Source organism: Camarhynchus parvulus, chromosome 15, assembly GCF_901933205.1.
Source record: "Camarhynchus parvulus chromosome 15, STF_HiC, whole genome shotgun sequence".
NCBI classification, from domain to species: domain Eukaryota; kingdom Metazoa; phylum Chordata; class Aves; order Passeriformes; family Thraupidae; genus Camarhynchus; species Camarhynchus parvulus.
This window is the reverse complement of record NC_044585.1, coordinates 8,757,004-8,772,424: the sequence shown is the minus strand read 5'-3', so window position 1 is coordinate 8,772,424 and position 15,421 is coordinate 8,757,004. Positions and strand designations below refer to the sequence as shown.

The following is a 15,421-nucleotide window of genomic DNA, read 5'->3' as shown; positions in this document are numbered from 1 at the left end:
GTTTTGGTTTTTTTTCTCCCCGCCCATTGGGACTCTCCTGAAGGGTTCTGAACTTTGTGACAGGGATGTCCAACTTCGATAAAGCCTCACAGCAGCCTCAGGGAGCTCTCCCACCTCTTACAGTGTGTACATGCACTGTCCTTCTCTAACTCCGCGCAGAACCCGCAGCCTCCCGCAACCAAAGACAAGGACGGGCGATTACCGTGTGCCTGGGCGCCATCCCTCCCTCCTGCCGCCCGGAGCTCAGCTCTACTCAGCTCCGCTCACCACCTCCCCGAACCCGCCTGAGCTCCTCAGCTGACCGGGATTTGGCTGCCGGACCGTGCCCGCCCCGCTGCGGGGATTAAACCGGGCCACGGACAAGAGAGGGGCTGTTCGGACACCCTCGGGGAGCCCGCGGTGGGCGCCCCCTCACGGGCCACGGACAAGAGAGGGGTTGTTCGGAGACCCTCGGGGAGCCCGCGGCGCCCCCTCACGGGCCACGGCGGCGGGGAGCCCGCGGCGCCCCCTCACGGGCCACGGCGGCGGGGAGCCCCGCTCCTAGAGTGCGTCTCCCACAGCACTCAGGACTACAACTCCCACAGGTCCCACAGCACTCGGGACTACAACTCCCAGAGGTCTCCCAGAGCCCGGGACTACAGGTCCCACAGTGCCCGCGGGTCCTTATCGGATCGCGGCGAAAGGCCTGGAAGGACCCGGGCTGTAGCGGCGGCCGCAGCCGCGGGCCCGCTCGGCCCGGGTGAGCGCGGCGGGCGGAGGAGGTTTCGTGCGGGAGCGCCTCGGGCAGGGCCGGCGTGTGGCGCAGCGCGGATTGCGGCGTTGATGTGCGCTTTCCCCCCCGCAGCAGGAAATGGCAGCGCTAGGCAGATCCTTCCAGGGCATCCCGGCAGGCCCGGCCGTGGAGCTCCCCACAGCGCCGGCCGCTGCCCCGGAGCCCTTAACTGGCGGCCATGGCCGTCTGCAGCCACCCGGCATGGTCATGGCAGGGATCGGAAACGACGGCGTGGACGGACCCTCCGGTCTCTGTCTGCAGAGCAGCTTCAGCCTGGCCTCCCTGGCCGCGCTCGGGAGCCACAGCGAGGGGCTGACGATGGCCCCGGTGAGCTCCTTCACCAGGAGCCGCAGCCAGTAAGTGCCAGAGCCGTTCCGCAGGGCCCAGGCCGGCAGGGGGGAACTGCGGGTGCTTTGCGAGGCGGCTGGGATTTGTTTCCTTGTAGCAGTGTTTCGCTGGTAGGAGGTCAGAAAATTGTCTTGTGCTCTGTTAAGGACCTTGAAGCTGGTGGGGGATGGAGGAGCCGTTTAAAAGGCAAGAACCAGCCTCATTGCGTACTTTCAAACTCATTTATTTGTTTCAGTATTTTTTCAGTATGTCCCTGTGATACAGAGTATTAAGAGACTCAAGCTGGGTCGTGTGTTGCTTCTTCAAGCATTTTAATTTTTGACCAAAAAATTGGTCTTGCCCCTTGTCAAAACTAAATAACGTAAAGGAGAAGAAATTAGCATGGAATTCTGTTCAGAGAACTGAGCAATTACAGCTGCCTTTGACTTCCTTTGTAACAATGTGGTTATTTGTTGTCCCAAACTTTTATTCCCATCACAGCTGGTGACACACTGTCACCATTGATCTCAAATGAAATTTTAAAAGTGAGGAAAATATTGTTTGACACCATCAGTGTAACCAAAAGATACAATTTGAAGCTAAGTAACTGTTTTTCTTTTGTAGTGTCTCTGTGCGATGTGGAAGGAAGCATAAGCTAGAAGAAGAGGCAGAAGGGTAAATTGATTTGTCTTTTATAGCCTGAAAAATCCTGATTGGCTTTTTGTTTTGTTTGAGCACATCTCACCTACAATACAAACAGGAAGGAAATCTATCATTGTTTCCATTTGGAACTCTTCTCTTGAATTGCACATGAGCCCAAATCCATTTCTGTTACCTAATTAGTTGTGTGGCACTGATTTTCCTGAATAGGTACTCACATTTTACTAAGAGCAATGTGGATTTATTTTCTTTGTTGAGGTTGCATTGCCACAGAGTGTCAATGCTGCTGAAATGCACTTTACATTTGTTCCTGTAGAATGCCATGTTTCTTTTTTGACAATTGTAAACTTACTTTGTTTCCTAGCTGTCCTGTGCGGAAGAAGAGACTGACAGGAACCAAAAATTGCCCTTTGAATCCCAACACTGAAGAATGGATTCTTTGTGCAGGTCAGCAGGCAGCTGGGGAGGTAGCAAGTCAGTATGGTGGCAGCGGTCCTGAAACTGCCATGTTAGAAATTCCCTGTGAAGAAATGGATCAGACAATGGGGGAACAGCAATGCGAGGTTGCTCGCAGGAAACTTCAGGAAATTGAGGACAGGTAAATGCAGGGATTGAGTAGCCTGGCTTTGCTGAGCTTTCCCTTTTTTGGTGGGCATTCAGGGGTAAATCTAGCACTTAGCAGTGTGATAACACTGCTGTAAGTCTGAGGTGAACATTCTGTTCAAATTATCTAATTTTAGGCTACTTATGATCCTGTGACTCTTCAGGCCGATCTGAAATTTTGGGTGCTAGAACAGGATATGCTGAGTAAATAACACCCTGCTCACAATCATTATGCAGCTCCAATATACCATAATTGGGTTTAATGCTCTTCTGTGAGCATCCAGAAGCTCAAATTCTAACATTTACCTGCTCAGGCTTGAGCTCAGTTTTTTCTCAACCAACTGCAGCTTGTTCTGTGATTTAAACTTAAAATAGATGTGAATTTGTCAGTGGAGGGAGTAGCATGAACCAAAGAGGTCTCTCTGCACATATGCAGTAAGGCTGAGATTCATCTTGCTGATGGTGTGATGTGGGTAATTGGGTGGGTGTAGACAGTCTGCTGTAGTCTTTAAATAAATTTACTGTGCATTCTGGCCCTTGAAAGATTCTGGGAATGGCATGTGTATGTATCAGTTGATTGCAGGTGAGCTGGTATTCCAAAATATCTAAAATTACCACTGCAGATGATTAGAAAAGCCTAAAGTTATAGAAATTTTAAAAAAGATTTTTTTGTAGATTACTCCATAGATGATGCATAAGGAGAAGCAAGGTACTGTTAGACTGTTATTTTTTTAATGGGTCAATCAGAGTAGTGAAATCTGTCTCTATTATCTGTCTGTGTCTGCTTTGGTCTTCTTGGAGGATTGTTCCCTATTCTTCCCAGCTACACTGCTAAATTTTCTATAAAACAAAAACCAAAAACAAAGGAGATGCTTCCATTTGTTCTAAACACTTCAACAATTTGTGCTGATTTAATCTCAGGAACTGGCACAGCGTTGTGAAAAGTGAAGCACTATTTTCAGTATTTCCAGTACCTTTGCAATAATTCTCAATTCCAGTTTTGGGGAATTGAGCAGGTGAAGCAGCTGCATAGCTGAGACTCACCTGTGTAATGTGACTGAATCATTCAGTTTCCCTTGGAGGGAATTTGTTTATTTTCTCTCAGTGTATGTTTGCAGTGACACTGCTGGGATAACACAGGGGTGACAAAGCTAGCTCAGGTACCAGGAGTGGCATTACTGTTTGAGTGGCTTCTGAGAGTCCTTCTCAGGGTGTTTTAGCCCAAGAGAGACTCATGTTAGCATGGCCCTACTGCTCCTGGTACCCAGCCCAGGTCAGAGATGTGCACAGAGCAGAGCACATAGATGTGACTGTAGTCTGCAGTGGATGTTCCTGATAACAGTATGCTCAATAGTGTTTATCTCCCTCTTCCCCCTCCATTCCTAGGATAATTGATGAAGATGAGGAAGTTCATGCTGATGGAAATGTTAGCAATCTGCCCACTCTTATCCTGTCAGATACCCTTAAGAAAGGGATGAAGAGGGATTTTGGTGAAGTCCTGACAAAGAAAATAATAGAATCTATGTAAGTTCTGGAGGAAATCATGGTGCTATGTAGCTAACATGTGCAAATGAAAAGAGAGACCTCATTTCATGTTTATGGAGATGTCCTTGATTACTGCATGATGCAGCCAACATTGTATAACAGACCATTCATCTGGTTAAAATAGGAAAAACTGTCCTGATGTCAAAAAAGAATTTAGTGTAACTGGAGTGGTCATCAAGTATGTGTTTTGTACTCCTCATGTCTACAGAGTGAAATTTGTGGAGTGAACCAGTATCAGTTTTGGTTTTATGTATATGAATTTCCAAAATGAGAAGATCTTGAAGTGTGACCAACAGTGGTCAAATCTGGTGCAAAAAAGAGAGGAAATACAGGGTTAGAACTAGAAATAAGGGAACTAGGGAACAGGGATGAGGATTAATAGAGGGGGGAAAAAAGGTATTTATTTTCTGGTATATGGTTCCAGGCTAGCTCAAAGGATGAAGGCCTTCTGCATTTAATAGCTGTGCTTGGAGAACTTACATTTTACTGAAACTCCATCCCTTTTAGGAGCCGTCCTTCTATGGAACTCGTGCTTTGGAAACCTCTTCCTGAATTTATGTCAGATAAACTGAAGTCTGTTTCTGTTAAGAACTTCAAGCAGCAGAGTACAGAAGTATGTCAAGCTAAGCAGCCAACACCAAGAGCTCCTTTTGACCCACAGACTGAAACGTTCCCTGGATCACAACAGACTGCCATGTCTCCAGATCCATATGCTACTTTGGGAATATCTGGGTGTGCAGAAGAAGAAATGGAGTTGTAGATGCCAGATTTTAGACTGGAAGTGGTGAGCTTCTGATGCCTATTGTTGATGTTTTTTGATTTTTTTTTTCTGGTTTGATGTGTGAATCTGAAGTTATATTATTTGTTTTTTTGTTTTCTTACTAACAATCATAAGCACACCACAATCATAGGGTGGCCAGGAAACACCCTAAGATTTCTGTGTTCCAATCTGTTAAATATTCTTATTTTTACTGAAAAGGTAATTCAGAGGCCTTTGAACAGGGAAGTAGCTTTCCATCTTGCTTAATGGTGAAATATCCTCTTAATTGCCCTTGGTAAAGCATAAAATCCAAATACTGAATGTAACTGTGGCTTAAGCCACACCTTTGTCTTACTGAGCCATTGAAACTGGTGCACATACTATTCTTAGCCATTTGGTTTAATTTGAATTACAAAAGGTAAAGGAAGAAATATCTCCAAATCTAGTCATGGATAGAAAAGCAGTCCCTCTGGTAATACAGCTTTTCACATCATCTTATTTGTTTGGACTTTCTGTAAACTCAGATGTAGAAATTACACAGTCAGTGGGGTGCTAGGGAGGAAATATTACAGCTGAGCTTAAGTCTTTTGTTTTGTAGAAGGTAAAGCCAGCACTTGTAACTTGCAGGATACCTGCTAAATTCAGTCATCTTTGGTTCATTGGCTTCTAAATTTGATTTGTGGGTTTTTGATGTTCCCCATCCCAAACAATGCAAAGTTTGGAGAAAAGTGGTTCTCAGCAAAGAGTTTCACATTTTACATTGTGCTGAGATTCTTTGTATGCATGGAGTTGGAAAGTCAGTTAAGACGGTGTAACTTCTGCTGAAATGAATGGCATCCATTAGTTTGGGTAAACATGATAAGTAAATCTGCTAACAGGGATAATGGTGCTCACTGCCATTGGGAGAGTCAAATGATGGGTTATTGTCTGTACCCGAGTCCCAGGCTTTGGTGGTGAGGTAAAGGAGATGCCTGTCTTTTTCCTGAGAGAATCTAGACATAAAATTTAAGCCACAGTATGTGCCAATAATATAGCATCACATTGTTTATACAGATGTATGCCAAAAGAATTTTCTACCCTGCACAGGGTGCCAAGGAAAGGAATTCACAATGAGCTATTGCTTGTACCTTTTCTGAATGCACAGCAGTTTGTTATGCTTAAGGTTTTCTAACTTGTTTAAGGGTTTTATCTTTTGTTCATAAGTCCTTGAGCTTTCTCAGAGGTACCTGAATTGAGGCTTTCCATAAGAAATCCTTTTCCAAGTAACAGGTTCTGTTCAGTCCTATGTCCAATCTGGTTTTGACATCTTGCTAACATAAAGGAGCAAGTACACAGGAATGCAGCTGCAGAAAATCTACTCTTCCTCTGCACAGCTAAAAGATAATCCATGTGATAATATTCTTCACTGCTGAATAACCCATAGCTGAAAACTTAAAATCAGTCTTCTCTTTTTTGCAGTCCTTCTGGTTGTTCAAAACATGCCTGTTTGTTAAACCCTGTTTATCTTGCTGCTTTTGTTGAAGGTTGTCTGAAATTTCCTGTCTCTTGGTAAAACATGATAGAGTTTCACTAAAAACACTCCAGCATTTGAGTAGGTATTACTCTGGAAACCAGTACACACCTGTGCCATTCTGGAAGGTTTATTAAGTTAAAGAACATGTGCAGCCCATCTTGCTATAATGCCTAATTTAATTTCAGGGCCTGCTATAAATCTTTTGCATGAACTGTGTAAAATTTCTTATGTATTAATTAAGCTGCTGAACATCTTTCAAAACCTACAGCCTTTGATGTGCGCCAGTGGTTGAGTAGAACATAAAGCAGTCAGTTTGGAGAAGGCTGTAGTCACTGCAGGTAGAAAATGTGATGCCTCCAAGTAAGTGACTGGTTTTCAGCTTGCTGGATTATAGTTAAAGTATTTTAGGTGAAAGCTCTGAATCCTAAATAAATTGAAAAAAATGGATAAAAATTTCAAAAATGTTATGAAACCATCTCAGCAACATTGAAACTGCAACAGAAGATGTAAAAAAAAAACAACTCTGGGAGGCCTAAATACATAAATTCATGCAGTTGTTTTTCTCTTAAAAACACCAAATTGCATATCAGATTTGCAGAATTTGTTGTAGATGGCTTTTAAGCATACTTTTTTTCCTGCTAGGTTTGTACCAAAGGTTGACTTTCAGAGGTGTTTATCCTCTTAATTCAATGCCAATAGGGCATCACTGACCTGTTACCTGCCATTAAAACAAGAATAGAGTGGTGCACTGTTGACAAAGACTGAGATGGAGAAAAAAATTGTCTGACAAGTTTGCTTTGATAGAAAACATTTGCTTTCATTTTTTCACAATGCATTTCTGCCCTGGTGATAGGAGACAGAGGGGTTGAGTTGCTTAAATTGATGGAAGAGTGGGAACCAAGTGACAGGAGCACTGAGCAAGATCCTTGCTACAGCAATCACTTGGAGAGGGTGATTGGATGAGAGATCAAGCTGTGGGCATTTACAGACTTCTGTATTTGTGAGTTTCATTTGTTGTTGTCTTCATTAAAAGACTTTTATTAATGCTGTTCACAGACAGGATGGCAAACGCAACGCAGTATTAGGAAAAACATTATTTTGAAATATGAAAGATCTGATTCTGGTCTGTCTTCTCTTGGGACCAAATCACCCTTTGTATGTCAATTTTCAATAAATTTTCTAAAATATTTTTTAGATGACTGTTTCATTCCTGGTAAGAGTGATAAAACCTTGAGAGCCTATGTGCAGTCCTTCAGCTGGACAGTAAAGTACTCTTCTGGCTTAAGAAGATTTGAATTTATCTCTGTTATGTCAAAGGCGTGCCCCTTTTTTCCTCCACAGTATTCAGCAGGACAAGGGAAGCCAGCAGCACAATAGAATAAACCTAAAGCTGCCAGGAAGGAAAAGTTATTTTAAGTCTCTCATAGGCCTCTGACAAAGCAATAGGGGTACCAATAAAGTGTTGCTATAGCTTGTTTTGAGATCTTTTATTTTACTTCAGAATAAAACTATTCAGAACTAAGCAAGCTAGGTATTCTTAAAGTTAAGGAATGTTTGAGAAGAGTTTTAAATCCAGATTTTAGTAATTTTCTTGGAAGGTAAGACTTGCTTTTTTTTGTGTACCATGTTAGTGGACTTGATTCTAGTAGAAAATACTAGTGCTCATAGGAATTCTCAATGGTAGTAGGCTTCCAGATGCCAAACAAGAACTAGCTCTGTGTTTTTAGTGGAAGAGGTCTCAGTAACTATTAACACCTTGGTTGTGGGACCCAGTGATTGCAGTAAGTCAGGATAGAGCTGTTGAGAAGGGGAAGCAAAACAGTGTAAAGACCACGTCCTTGAACATTTCTGTTTCGTATGCTTAACAAGGTCAAAATGTTAAGCACATCCCATGTCCTACTGTGATGAAAAGGAGAATGTAATACAATTTTCTTTGGATTTTTTAGATGTTGAAATGGCTTGCTCATGGTTGCCAGGAGGGGCTGGGGCTCCATAAAAGGGTGCTAACCAAATGTATTGCAAAACTACAGATCAAATCCTCACTTTTTTTTTTTTTTGGACATGCAACAATTTGATACTCTTGCAGTCATCCCTATTTTCCACCTTGAAAGTAAAGCAACTTATTCTTCTGACTGCTTGGATTTTCAATCTAAATTTGTTACGCTGCACAGCTGTATCTTTACTTCTACCCACTATTCAGGTGGAATCCTTCATTATTAGCTAGGTTACTCAAGCTTGTAATCCAAATCAGTCCTGTCACCTTGAATGTTACTGACTGAAACATCTCTGGTTTTCTTTCTTCCCTACCCCAAGTTATTTTTGCCAAAATTGAATGCAAAACATGAAATAGCACTGAAACCAAGCACAGCTGTGCTAACACCTGCAACAGCTCTCTTATTTTCAGTATAAAATTTCTTCTGTCTCTCCAAGTTTTTTTAATCTTGTGATAAATACTGGATACCAGAGCAAATGGATGTGGACAATGAGAAGTCCTGCTGTGGTATTTGAAATTAGCTCCTGACAAGTCCATTTGATGCTTCAGGCTTTCCTGTGGTAATAGGGAATCTGCAACTGTTTTCACACAGTGTCTGTCTCACCTCCCCTCAGACTGAGAATTTTGGACAGCATTACTGGCCACCAGGGTGCCACCACTGCCCTGACTTTTGAATATTCAGACTTCAAGCTCCTGCTACCTGCCTGCCTTACAGAGGCTGAAGGTTTTGCTCTAGTTATCACACAAACCTGTCTACCACATCCAGTGCCCCCAAAAGGGAACTGCTGAAGCATCCAGCTGCAGACACCTTATGAGCAGTGCTCCTCAATGCATTGTGGCAGGATGAGACACTGAGGGACCTGAACTTAAATTCTCCAAGGCCCAGATACTCTCCCCTCCCCAGTGAGTTCTAAGGCAAAACAGGGTCAGTGAGCTGCACTGCATTTTAATTGCACCAATACAGTTAAATATTAAATGGACAAAGCAACTCTACATAGCAAATGGAAAACAAGCATTTAGTGAAGCTTTAAGACTTAGAGACTATTAAGGTCTAGCCCAGTTGCATATACATGAATATCCCAGTTTAGTTTTTGGTGTTAAAATTTTAACTGGAAAACAAAACATTTTCAGGTTCACAGAGAATGAGCAAGTTATTGAGAAACAAACCTGCCTCTCTCCTAAGCCAACACTGACTGGGGGGAGCCAGGGTAGGACAGGACACCCCAGGCTTTTTCATACCATCAACTAGCATGGTAAAGATGAGAAACACTTTTCTGAATGGACTTGATTTTCCCCACATACACCCCCAAAGGGGCATTACTGATTTCCTGCCAGGACAGTTGCTCCCAGGGAGTTAACACTACCAGGTTAGACACTGATGAGCTGGGGAAAGAGTTCCTTGGCAAAGCTGTCCTCCCACGCATGGTCAGTGCCAAGCGGAGAAGACGTATCACTGAAGGGAGACAGGGATCCTTCATACCCAGAGTCACTACAGCCATCCAACAGGTAGCTTGAGGCTTCAAGGCTATGACAAGAAGAAAGCAGATGAGAAAAGCCCAGTTCAGGCATGAAGCTGTCTACAGGTTCCTTCTTCACAGACACTGGGACTTCAGGGATGGCCTTGTCAGATGAAGAGAGATTTTCTTTCTCAATTTTCACTAGCATATTGGTTTGGTTGGCCACTTCAACAGGAATCTCCACTACCAGGGGTTTTGTATACACGTGATCAAACCTTATGAGTTCATTAATGGCTTCCAGCTTGGCTGATGGGGACCCCAAAGAGGGAGAGAGGGCGGCTGGTATGGAATTTGTTTCTCCAGAGATCTCTTCATCCAGCTTTTCCAGGCACGTTGACTCTGAATCAGCATATTTGAGAAACAACTCTGGGTCCAGACTGTCCAGAAAGCCCAATAGGACATCAGACTGCAAAATGAAAGACAGTTTATTACTGTTACAGCCAAACACCAAATGTGGCCTCGACTACCCTCCACGTGGAGGTTAATATACACTGATGCAATCACAGTTGTTTTACCAAGAATATAATCAAATACACGGTTAAGGCAGTTACCCATCTTACAGAAATTCACAGAATAGGCCAGGTTGGAAGGGACCACAGTAAGTCATATCTGGTCCAATTTCCCTGCTCAAGCAGAGTCATCTTAGAGCACGTGGCACAGGATTGCACCAGATGGTTCTCAACTGTCTCCAGCAAGGGAGACTCCACATCCTTTTGGGCAATCTGTGCCAGGGCACAGTCATTCTTTGCCCACAGCTTTTTTTGTAAGGGTACTGGCAATCCCCAGGGAATTATACATGTATTTGAGATTTACAGCCACTCCTAGAAGCTCCTTGAGATCTTGTACCCATCAAGTACAAACACCACAGTGCCTGCTGGCTACACAGAGCACAGACCAAAACCTGGCTTGGGCAGACCTGCACACAACTAAAGCTGTGGGGACTGGGTATTTTTACGTGGGTGTTGTTGAATTCCTGTACTCACTGGACACAGCCTAACACCGTTCTGATGCACAGGTATAGCACTCCAAGATTTGGAATTAATAGAAATCACTGAATAATTTAACATCAAAACATTACAACACTGATCTTAAATCTACAGTAATTCTGAATTCCATGGACAGTTTGTATAGGACTGGATGCTCACCTCAGAGTCTGAAGAGTCACTGCCATCAGAATCCATGTGGAAACTATCAGAAATGGTGACTGCTGGGCCTGCACCTGCTGCAGAGGAACACGTAGTCTGAGTGCTGCGGACTCAGCGGACCCGGTCACCAATCTGATTTCATCCACCTGGGATTCCTTCACAACCTGTACCAAGACAAAAACTCAGTCACTGCAAATGTTCTGGCAGGCACTACAGTACATGATCTTCAACATCATAATTCTTCTGCTAAGGCTTCCAACACAAAATTCCCTATTTGCTTGTTCTGTAGGAACCTGAAGGGAAGATAATTTCAAAGTCAGCCAAAGCTTCCCTACACTTGCACATTTATTTTGACACTTCTAAATTAAAGGCTGACCCTCTCCACCACATCTGAGGCACACCTACGTGACTGTAACAGTTTCTACTTCACCTCTATAAGGTAGAAAACCAGAGAAAACTGTCTTAAACCAGCCTGGAGCTAGTCAGCTTTCTACCTCCCACGTTACCCATTTCCACTTGGCACCCGCAGAGTTTCAGGACAGCCTCCATATGGAGGACAAAGGTCTTTCCGGCATATCCCTGCCCACAGCCCCGAGACTGCCCCGGAATCGGGGCAGCTCTGCCCAAGGCGGGGGCGGACACGCCAGCAGCGCGGCTCACCTGGAACTCGTCACCCTCCTCCTCCGTCTTCAGAGCATCCAAACCCAGGCGGCAGCGGAGCTCCTGGTTCTCCCGCGCGAGGTCACACGTCCTTTCCCGCAAGAGCTGGTTCTCCCGCAGCAGCTTCTGGTTCTGCAAAGAGCCGTGAAGCAGGGAGGCCGCTCCCTTGCTCCCCCTCCTCCAGCCCCGTATCTCCGGCAGCCCCTTACCTCCTCCTCCAGCTCCACCACCTGCTGCTCCAGCTCTGTCATCCGCGCCTTCTTCCTGTCGCGGGCACTCTGGGCCGCCACGCGGTTCTTCAGCTTCCTGCGAAGCAGAGCGGCCGTCAGCGGGAGATCTTGTACCCACCAAGCGCGGCCGCAGCCCCGCCACCGCTGCCCCGCACTCACCTGCGCAGCGCCTTCTCCTCCGGGCTCAGATGCGTGAGCCGCTGCCGCTTGCGGGCCGGCTGCGCGGTCTCCATCCCCGGGAGGCCGGGGTCGGCTCCTGCCGGCAGGACAACGGACAGATGCCGGGCAGCCGCGGTGCCGGGAGCCTCGGCCGCTTTGCTAGGGATGAGGAGCAGCCGCGGGGCCGCGGCACCGGGCAGCGCTGCCATGGCGGCACGGCGGGACAGCGGACACGCCACCCGCGTCACCAGCGCGGCCGACTGCGCTCCCCGCCGCCCCGCCCGGATTTCTACCATCGTGGCTCTCGCTCATTGGCTGAGGGGCGTGACGCCACGGCCGAGAGAGACCGTGATTGGCTCGAGGCCGCGAGCAAGGGGGGAAGCGAATTGCATCAGACAAGGGGCTGCGGTTGTGAGGCGCTGGCGAGGGGCGGGGCTTGCGGGCGACTGTGAGGGCAGAGCGGGGCCGGGAGGGGCCGGAGGGGACTCGGCTGGACCCGGGCCGGATCCGGGCCGTGCCCGCGATGGCGGAACTTGAGCAGTTCCTTGAGGAGGCAGTGAACCGGGCCTGGCGTGGCCATCCAGCTGAAATCTCTCTCTGGTCTCCTTCCCGAAGCCGATCTCTCACAAGTAGTCACAAGCATAATCATGGAGAACACAAGTGCCACGAATGGAGCTGTAGCAGATGCCATAAGAATTAACTTTTTAGTCTAAAAAGACTAAAAAGGCAGCGGGATTAGTGATTGATGAGTGGAACTGCAGGAGCCTATGCAGAAATCCCTCAGGGGAGTCGCACCCTGAGGAGCAGCAGAGCTGTGTGGGAGTGAGTGAGCACTTATGAGGTGTCTGAGGGAGAAAATCACCCTGCCCTGACGGGCTGGTGTCAGATCTGATAGATCTGGGGTTCAGACAAAAGGTTTGCAGGTAGAAAGCCTGGAAATGCTCTGCCCATGGGAATGCGGATGTTCAGCAACCTACGGGCAGCAACACACAGGTTGCAGGGCATCGAGGGTGTTTGAACCTCCGGCAGCTCAGCCCCTGAAGCTTTCCAAGTTTCCACTTGTGGCAGTTGCCAACGACCTGAATAGTTATGAAATGTCGAGACTTTGGCTGCTCACAATTATTTCTGAAAGCCATTTGTACATTGATTTTAAATTAGTGGAGATGTTAAACACTAAAGGAAAACATGAGCTTTGGAAGATCAAAGGCACTGGTGTGCTGGTTTGGCATTACTCCAGCATTGGAGTTCTGCCAGGCTTTCATGATACAGAGAACAAACTGCATTTGTAAGCTTGTGTTTGTTCTTTTCTTGCACACTGCAGCATGACATTGAGCTAAGGCTGAAAGTTCATCTTTCTACTTTGACACCTTTGTGAAAAACATGGCAATTTTTCAATAAGCCTTTTAATTGGAGTGCAAAAAATTGTTTGTTCGGGTTCTGCTAAGCCCCTGAGACACTGGCCATTGGAGATACTGCTTCTCTTTTGTGTGCCTCTTCTGGATTTGGACTCATGTTTCTTCTGTAATTCTAATTCCCACTTTGAAGTGTTACTTTTTCCTACCAAAATGCAGATTCAGTATTAATAACTGCTTCAGATTTCAGACATCCATTTCAAGTTGCCCTTATTTGCAAGAAAAGTGGAGTGAACAGGGCTGCCTTACATTGCTGATTTGTAATATTTACAGCTATACTGGGGAGATCTGATTTATCATCATATGATTTATCATAAAGATATCCATATGTCTTGGAATTATGACTGAAGAAAAATCCTGACCTTCTGTCTGCAGGTGATTTAATTTTCCTATTTAATTTCATGTGGAACCAGAGCCCATGAAAAGCATGTTTCCTTTTGCCGCAAACATTTGTGATCATGAATAAACCACAGAAGTGCAGGTACATATGTGCTAGTAGTGGTGCCTGAGCTACTTCACAGTGATGTGTAACCAAAAAAGTGGAAGCTGCCCTTGGCACTGGTGTTGTCCATTGTTACTGAATATAATAACAGCATCCATTAGTGTTGGCAGTAGTAGCTAGCAAAAGAAGGGCATGACACCCTGCATTCTAGTCCTGTTGAATAGTTTTAGTAGTACTAAGATGAGCTCTGGGGCAGTTGCTGAGAATATATTTAGATAAATATTATCATACTACCATTAGGATATATAAAGTGTTTTATTAAATATATGGTTGAGTCACTGGGTAAGAGAGTGCCTAAGAAAAGGTCCATAAAGCTGGTCTTACACTGTGACACCCTTTCAGAGAGTTTTAACAAAAAGGCTTCAAGTTTAATTCTGATTTCCACTTTTTTCCCCCCCCTTCACTGTTTATACATTCCTGTCTTTGTATTTTTCTTTTTTTCAGTCATTGGATTTAATCCTGTGATCCACGTGACTCAGGAATGCTTCTCACCCTGCCTTCACCCCGCTGGGGGGATCAGCACTACCACCAAGGATGTGCCAATGAGGATTCTGTTGGTTGTCCTGCCAGAAACCACATTAGTTCCTGCTAAAACAGCTTTATGTTTTATGTTCCAGGTGGCCAACCCACCAGAGGAAATAATTGTGTTTAACGAAGGTGGAGAGGCTTTACCCTTGTGTAATCTCAGATACAGAGAAAGAAATGTGTGTTCAATGTTATCTACACATGAAAAAAGGGGGAATAGGGGAGGAAAGTAAAATGGAGGAGGGGGGCGTAGAGAAAAGATAATCTGAGAAAGAGCTTGCTTGCCAAAAGTGTGTCTGAAAATACTTGGATGGTGGCCCAGGCCCCCAAGTTCTTGACACCAGCTGGAGTGTTCCCATACCTGTATCAATAGCTGATTAAATGAGAAGAGAACCTGTTTAGCAGCCTAAAACAAGGTTGTTCAAAACCTGTAAACAAATTCTACTTATTCTTAAATTTTGTTATTACACATTTGGATTCAGGAGTGCGCTTTTCAAAGTTTTAGTGCTCTCAGTCTCAGGGAATATGCAGAATCTGTATCCTCTGGCTGCTGCAAGGAGCTGCCACCCTGCCTGCATGCTGTCCAAAGTGACATTGGCTTTCCCTTCTCTTAACACTGGCACAAGCAAGCCCTTCAGAAAGGTGATTTTCACTCAGCTTTCATCCCTTCTCCATTTATACTTAATAAGTTATTGGGATTCTGCTTCATTGGCTTCTGTGATTGTTCCCAGGTTACCACCAGAAAAGCATGGAAAAGACACAGTTCAACTTCAAATCATGACTTTCCTAACATATGTGTACCTTGCATTCCAGTTCCTTGTCCTCATGTCCTGATGTTCCACCCACACGTTGCTGGTACTTCCAACCACCCAGAATTTCAAGGAAGAGTGAGGTAGGTCTGCTTGAGTTCCATCTTAGATCTTGGTTGTGGGCCAAAGGCATGGGCTGGAGAGTCTGACTTTGGTCTCTTTATGGTCCAGTCCTCTGACCTAGCTGATTTGTGGTGAGGGAGAGATCACATCACGCCTGTACCTGAAGTGACTCCTGTAACACCTCTTCTAATTCCTTCAGGCCTTCTTGCTGGATTTCTGTCTGTAT

At 45.3% G+C, this 15,421-nt stretch overlaps 2 protein-coding genes across 2 annotated transcripts; one reads left to right on the top strand and one right to left on the bottom strand.

The window, feature by feature from the left end:
- The first annotated feature begins 651 nt into the window (after nt 1–651).
- CCDC117 (coiled-coil domain containing 117) lies at nt 652–7,367 on the top strand. Its single transcript, XM_030958837.1, has 6 exons — nt 652–739; nt 845–1,128; nt 1,724–1,774; nt 2,124–2,357; nt 3,749–3,886; nt 4,415–7,367. The coding sequence occupies exons 2-6, from the start codon at nt 851–853 to the stop codon at nt 4,665–4,667; spliced, it is 954 nt and encodes a 317-aa protein (XP_030814697.1). The 5' UTR covers nt 652–739; nt 845–850; the 3' UTR covers nt 4,668–7,367.
- Nucleotides 6,285–12,172, bottom strand: XBP1 (X-box binding protein 1). Its single transcript, XM_030958839.1, has 5 exons — nt 11,885–12,172; nt 11,705–11,801; nt 11,496–11,627; nt 10,836–10,999; nt 6,285–10,096 (listed from the first exon to the last, which is right to left on the bottom strand). The coding sequence occupies exons 1-5, from the start codon at nt 12,091–12,093 to the stop codon at nt 9,907–9,909; spliced, it is 792 nt and encodes a 263-aa protein (XP_030814699.1). The 5' UTR covers nt 12,094–12,172; the 3' UTR covers nt 6,285–9,906.
- Between the last annotated feature and the right edge of the window lie 3,249 nt (nt 12,173–15,421).

What these genes read in the sequence shown, in the direction of transcription:
- CCDC117 (XM_030958837.1), top strand. Translation starts at nt 851, where the DNA reads ATGGCAGCGCTAGGCAGATCCTTCCAGGGCATCCCGGCAGGCCCGGCC. An exon ending in TTCACCAGGAGCCGCAGCCA is followed by an intron (nt 1,129 to 1,723) that starts GTAAGTGCCAGA and finishes TTTCTTTTGTAG; the next exon opens with TGTCTCTGTGCGATGTGGAA. An exon ending in AAGAAAATAATAGAATCTAT is followed by an intron (nt 3,887 to 4,414) that starts GTAAGTTCTGGA and finishes CATCCCTTTTAG; the next exon opens with GAGCCGTCCTTCTATGGAAC.
- XBP1 (XM_030958839.1), bottom strand. Translation starts at nt 12,093, where the DNA reads ATGGCAGCGCTGCCCGGTGCCGCGGCCCCGCGGCTGCTCCTCATCCCT. An exon ending in GAGGAGAAGGCGCTGCGCAG is followed by an intron (nt 11,802 to 11,884) that starts GTGAGTGCGGGG and finishes TCTGCTTCGCAG; the next exon opens with GAAGCTGAAGAACCGCGTGG. An exon ending in TGGTGGAGCTGGAGGAGGAG is followed by an intron (nt 11,628 to 11,704) that starts GTAAGGGGCTGC and finishes GGCTCTTTGCAG; the next exon opens with AACCAGAAGCTGCTGCGGGA.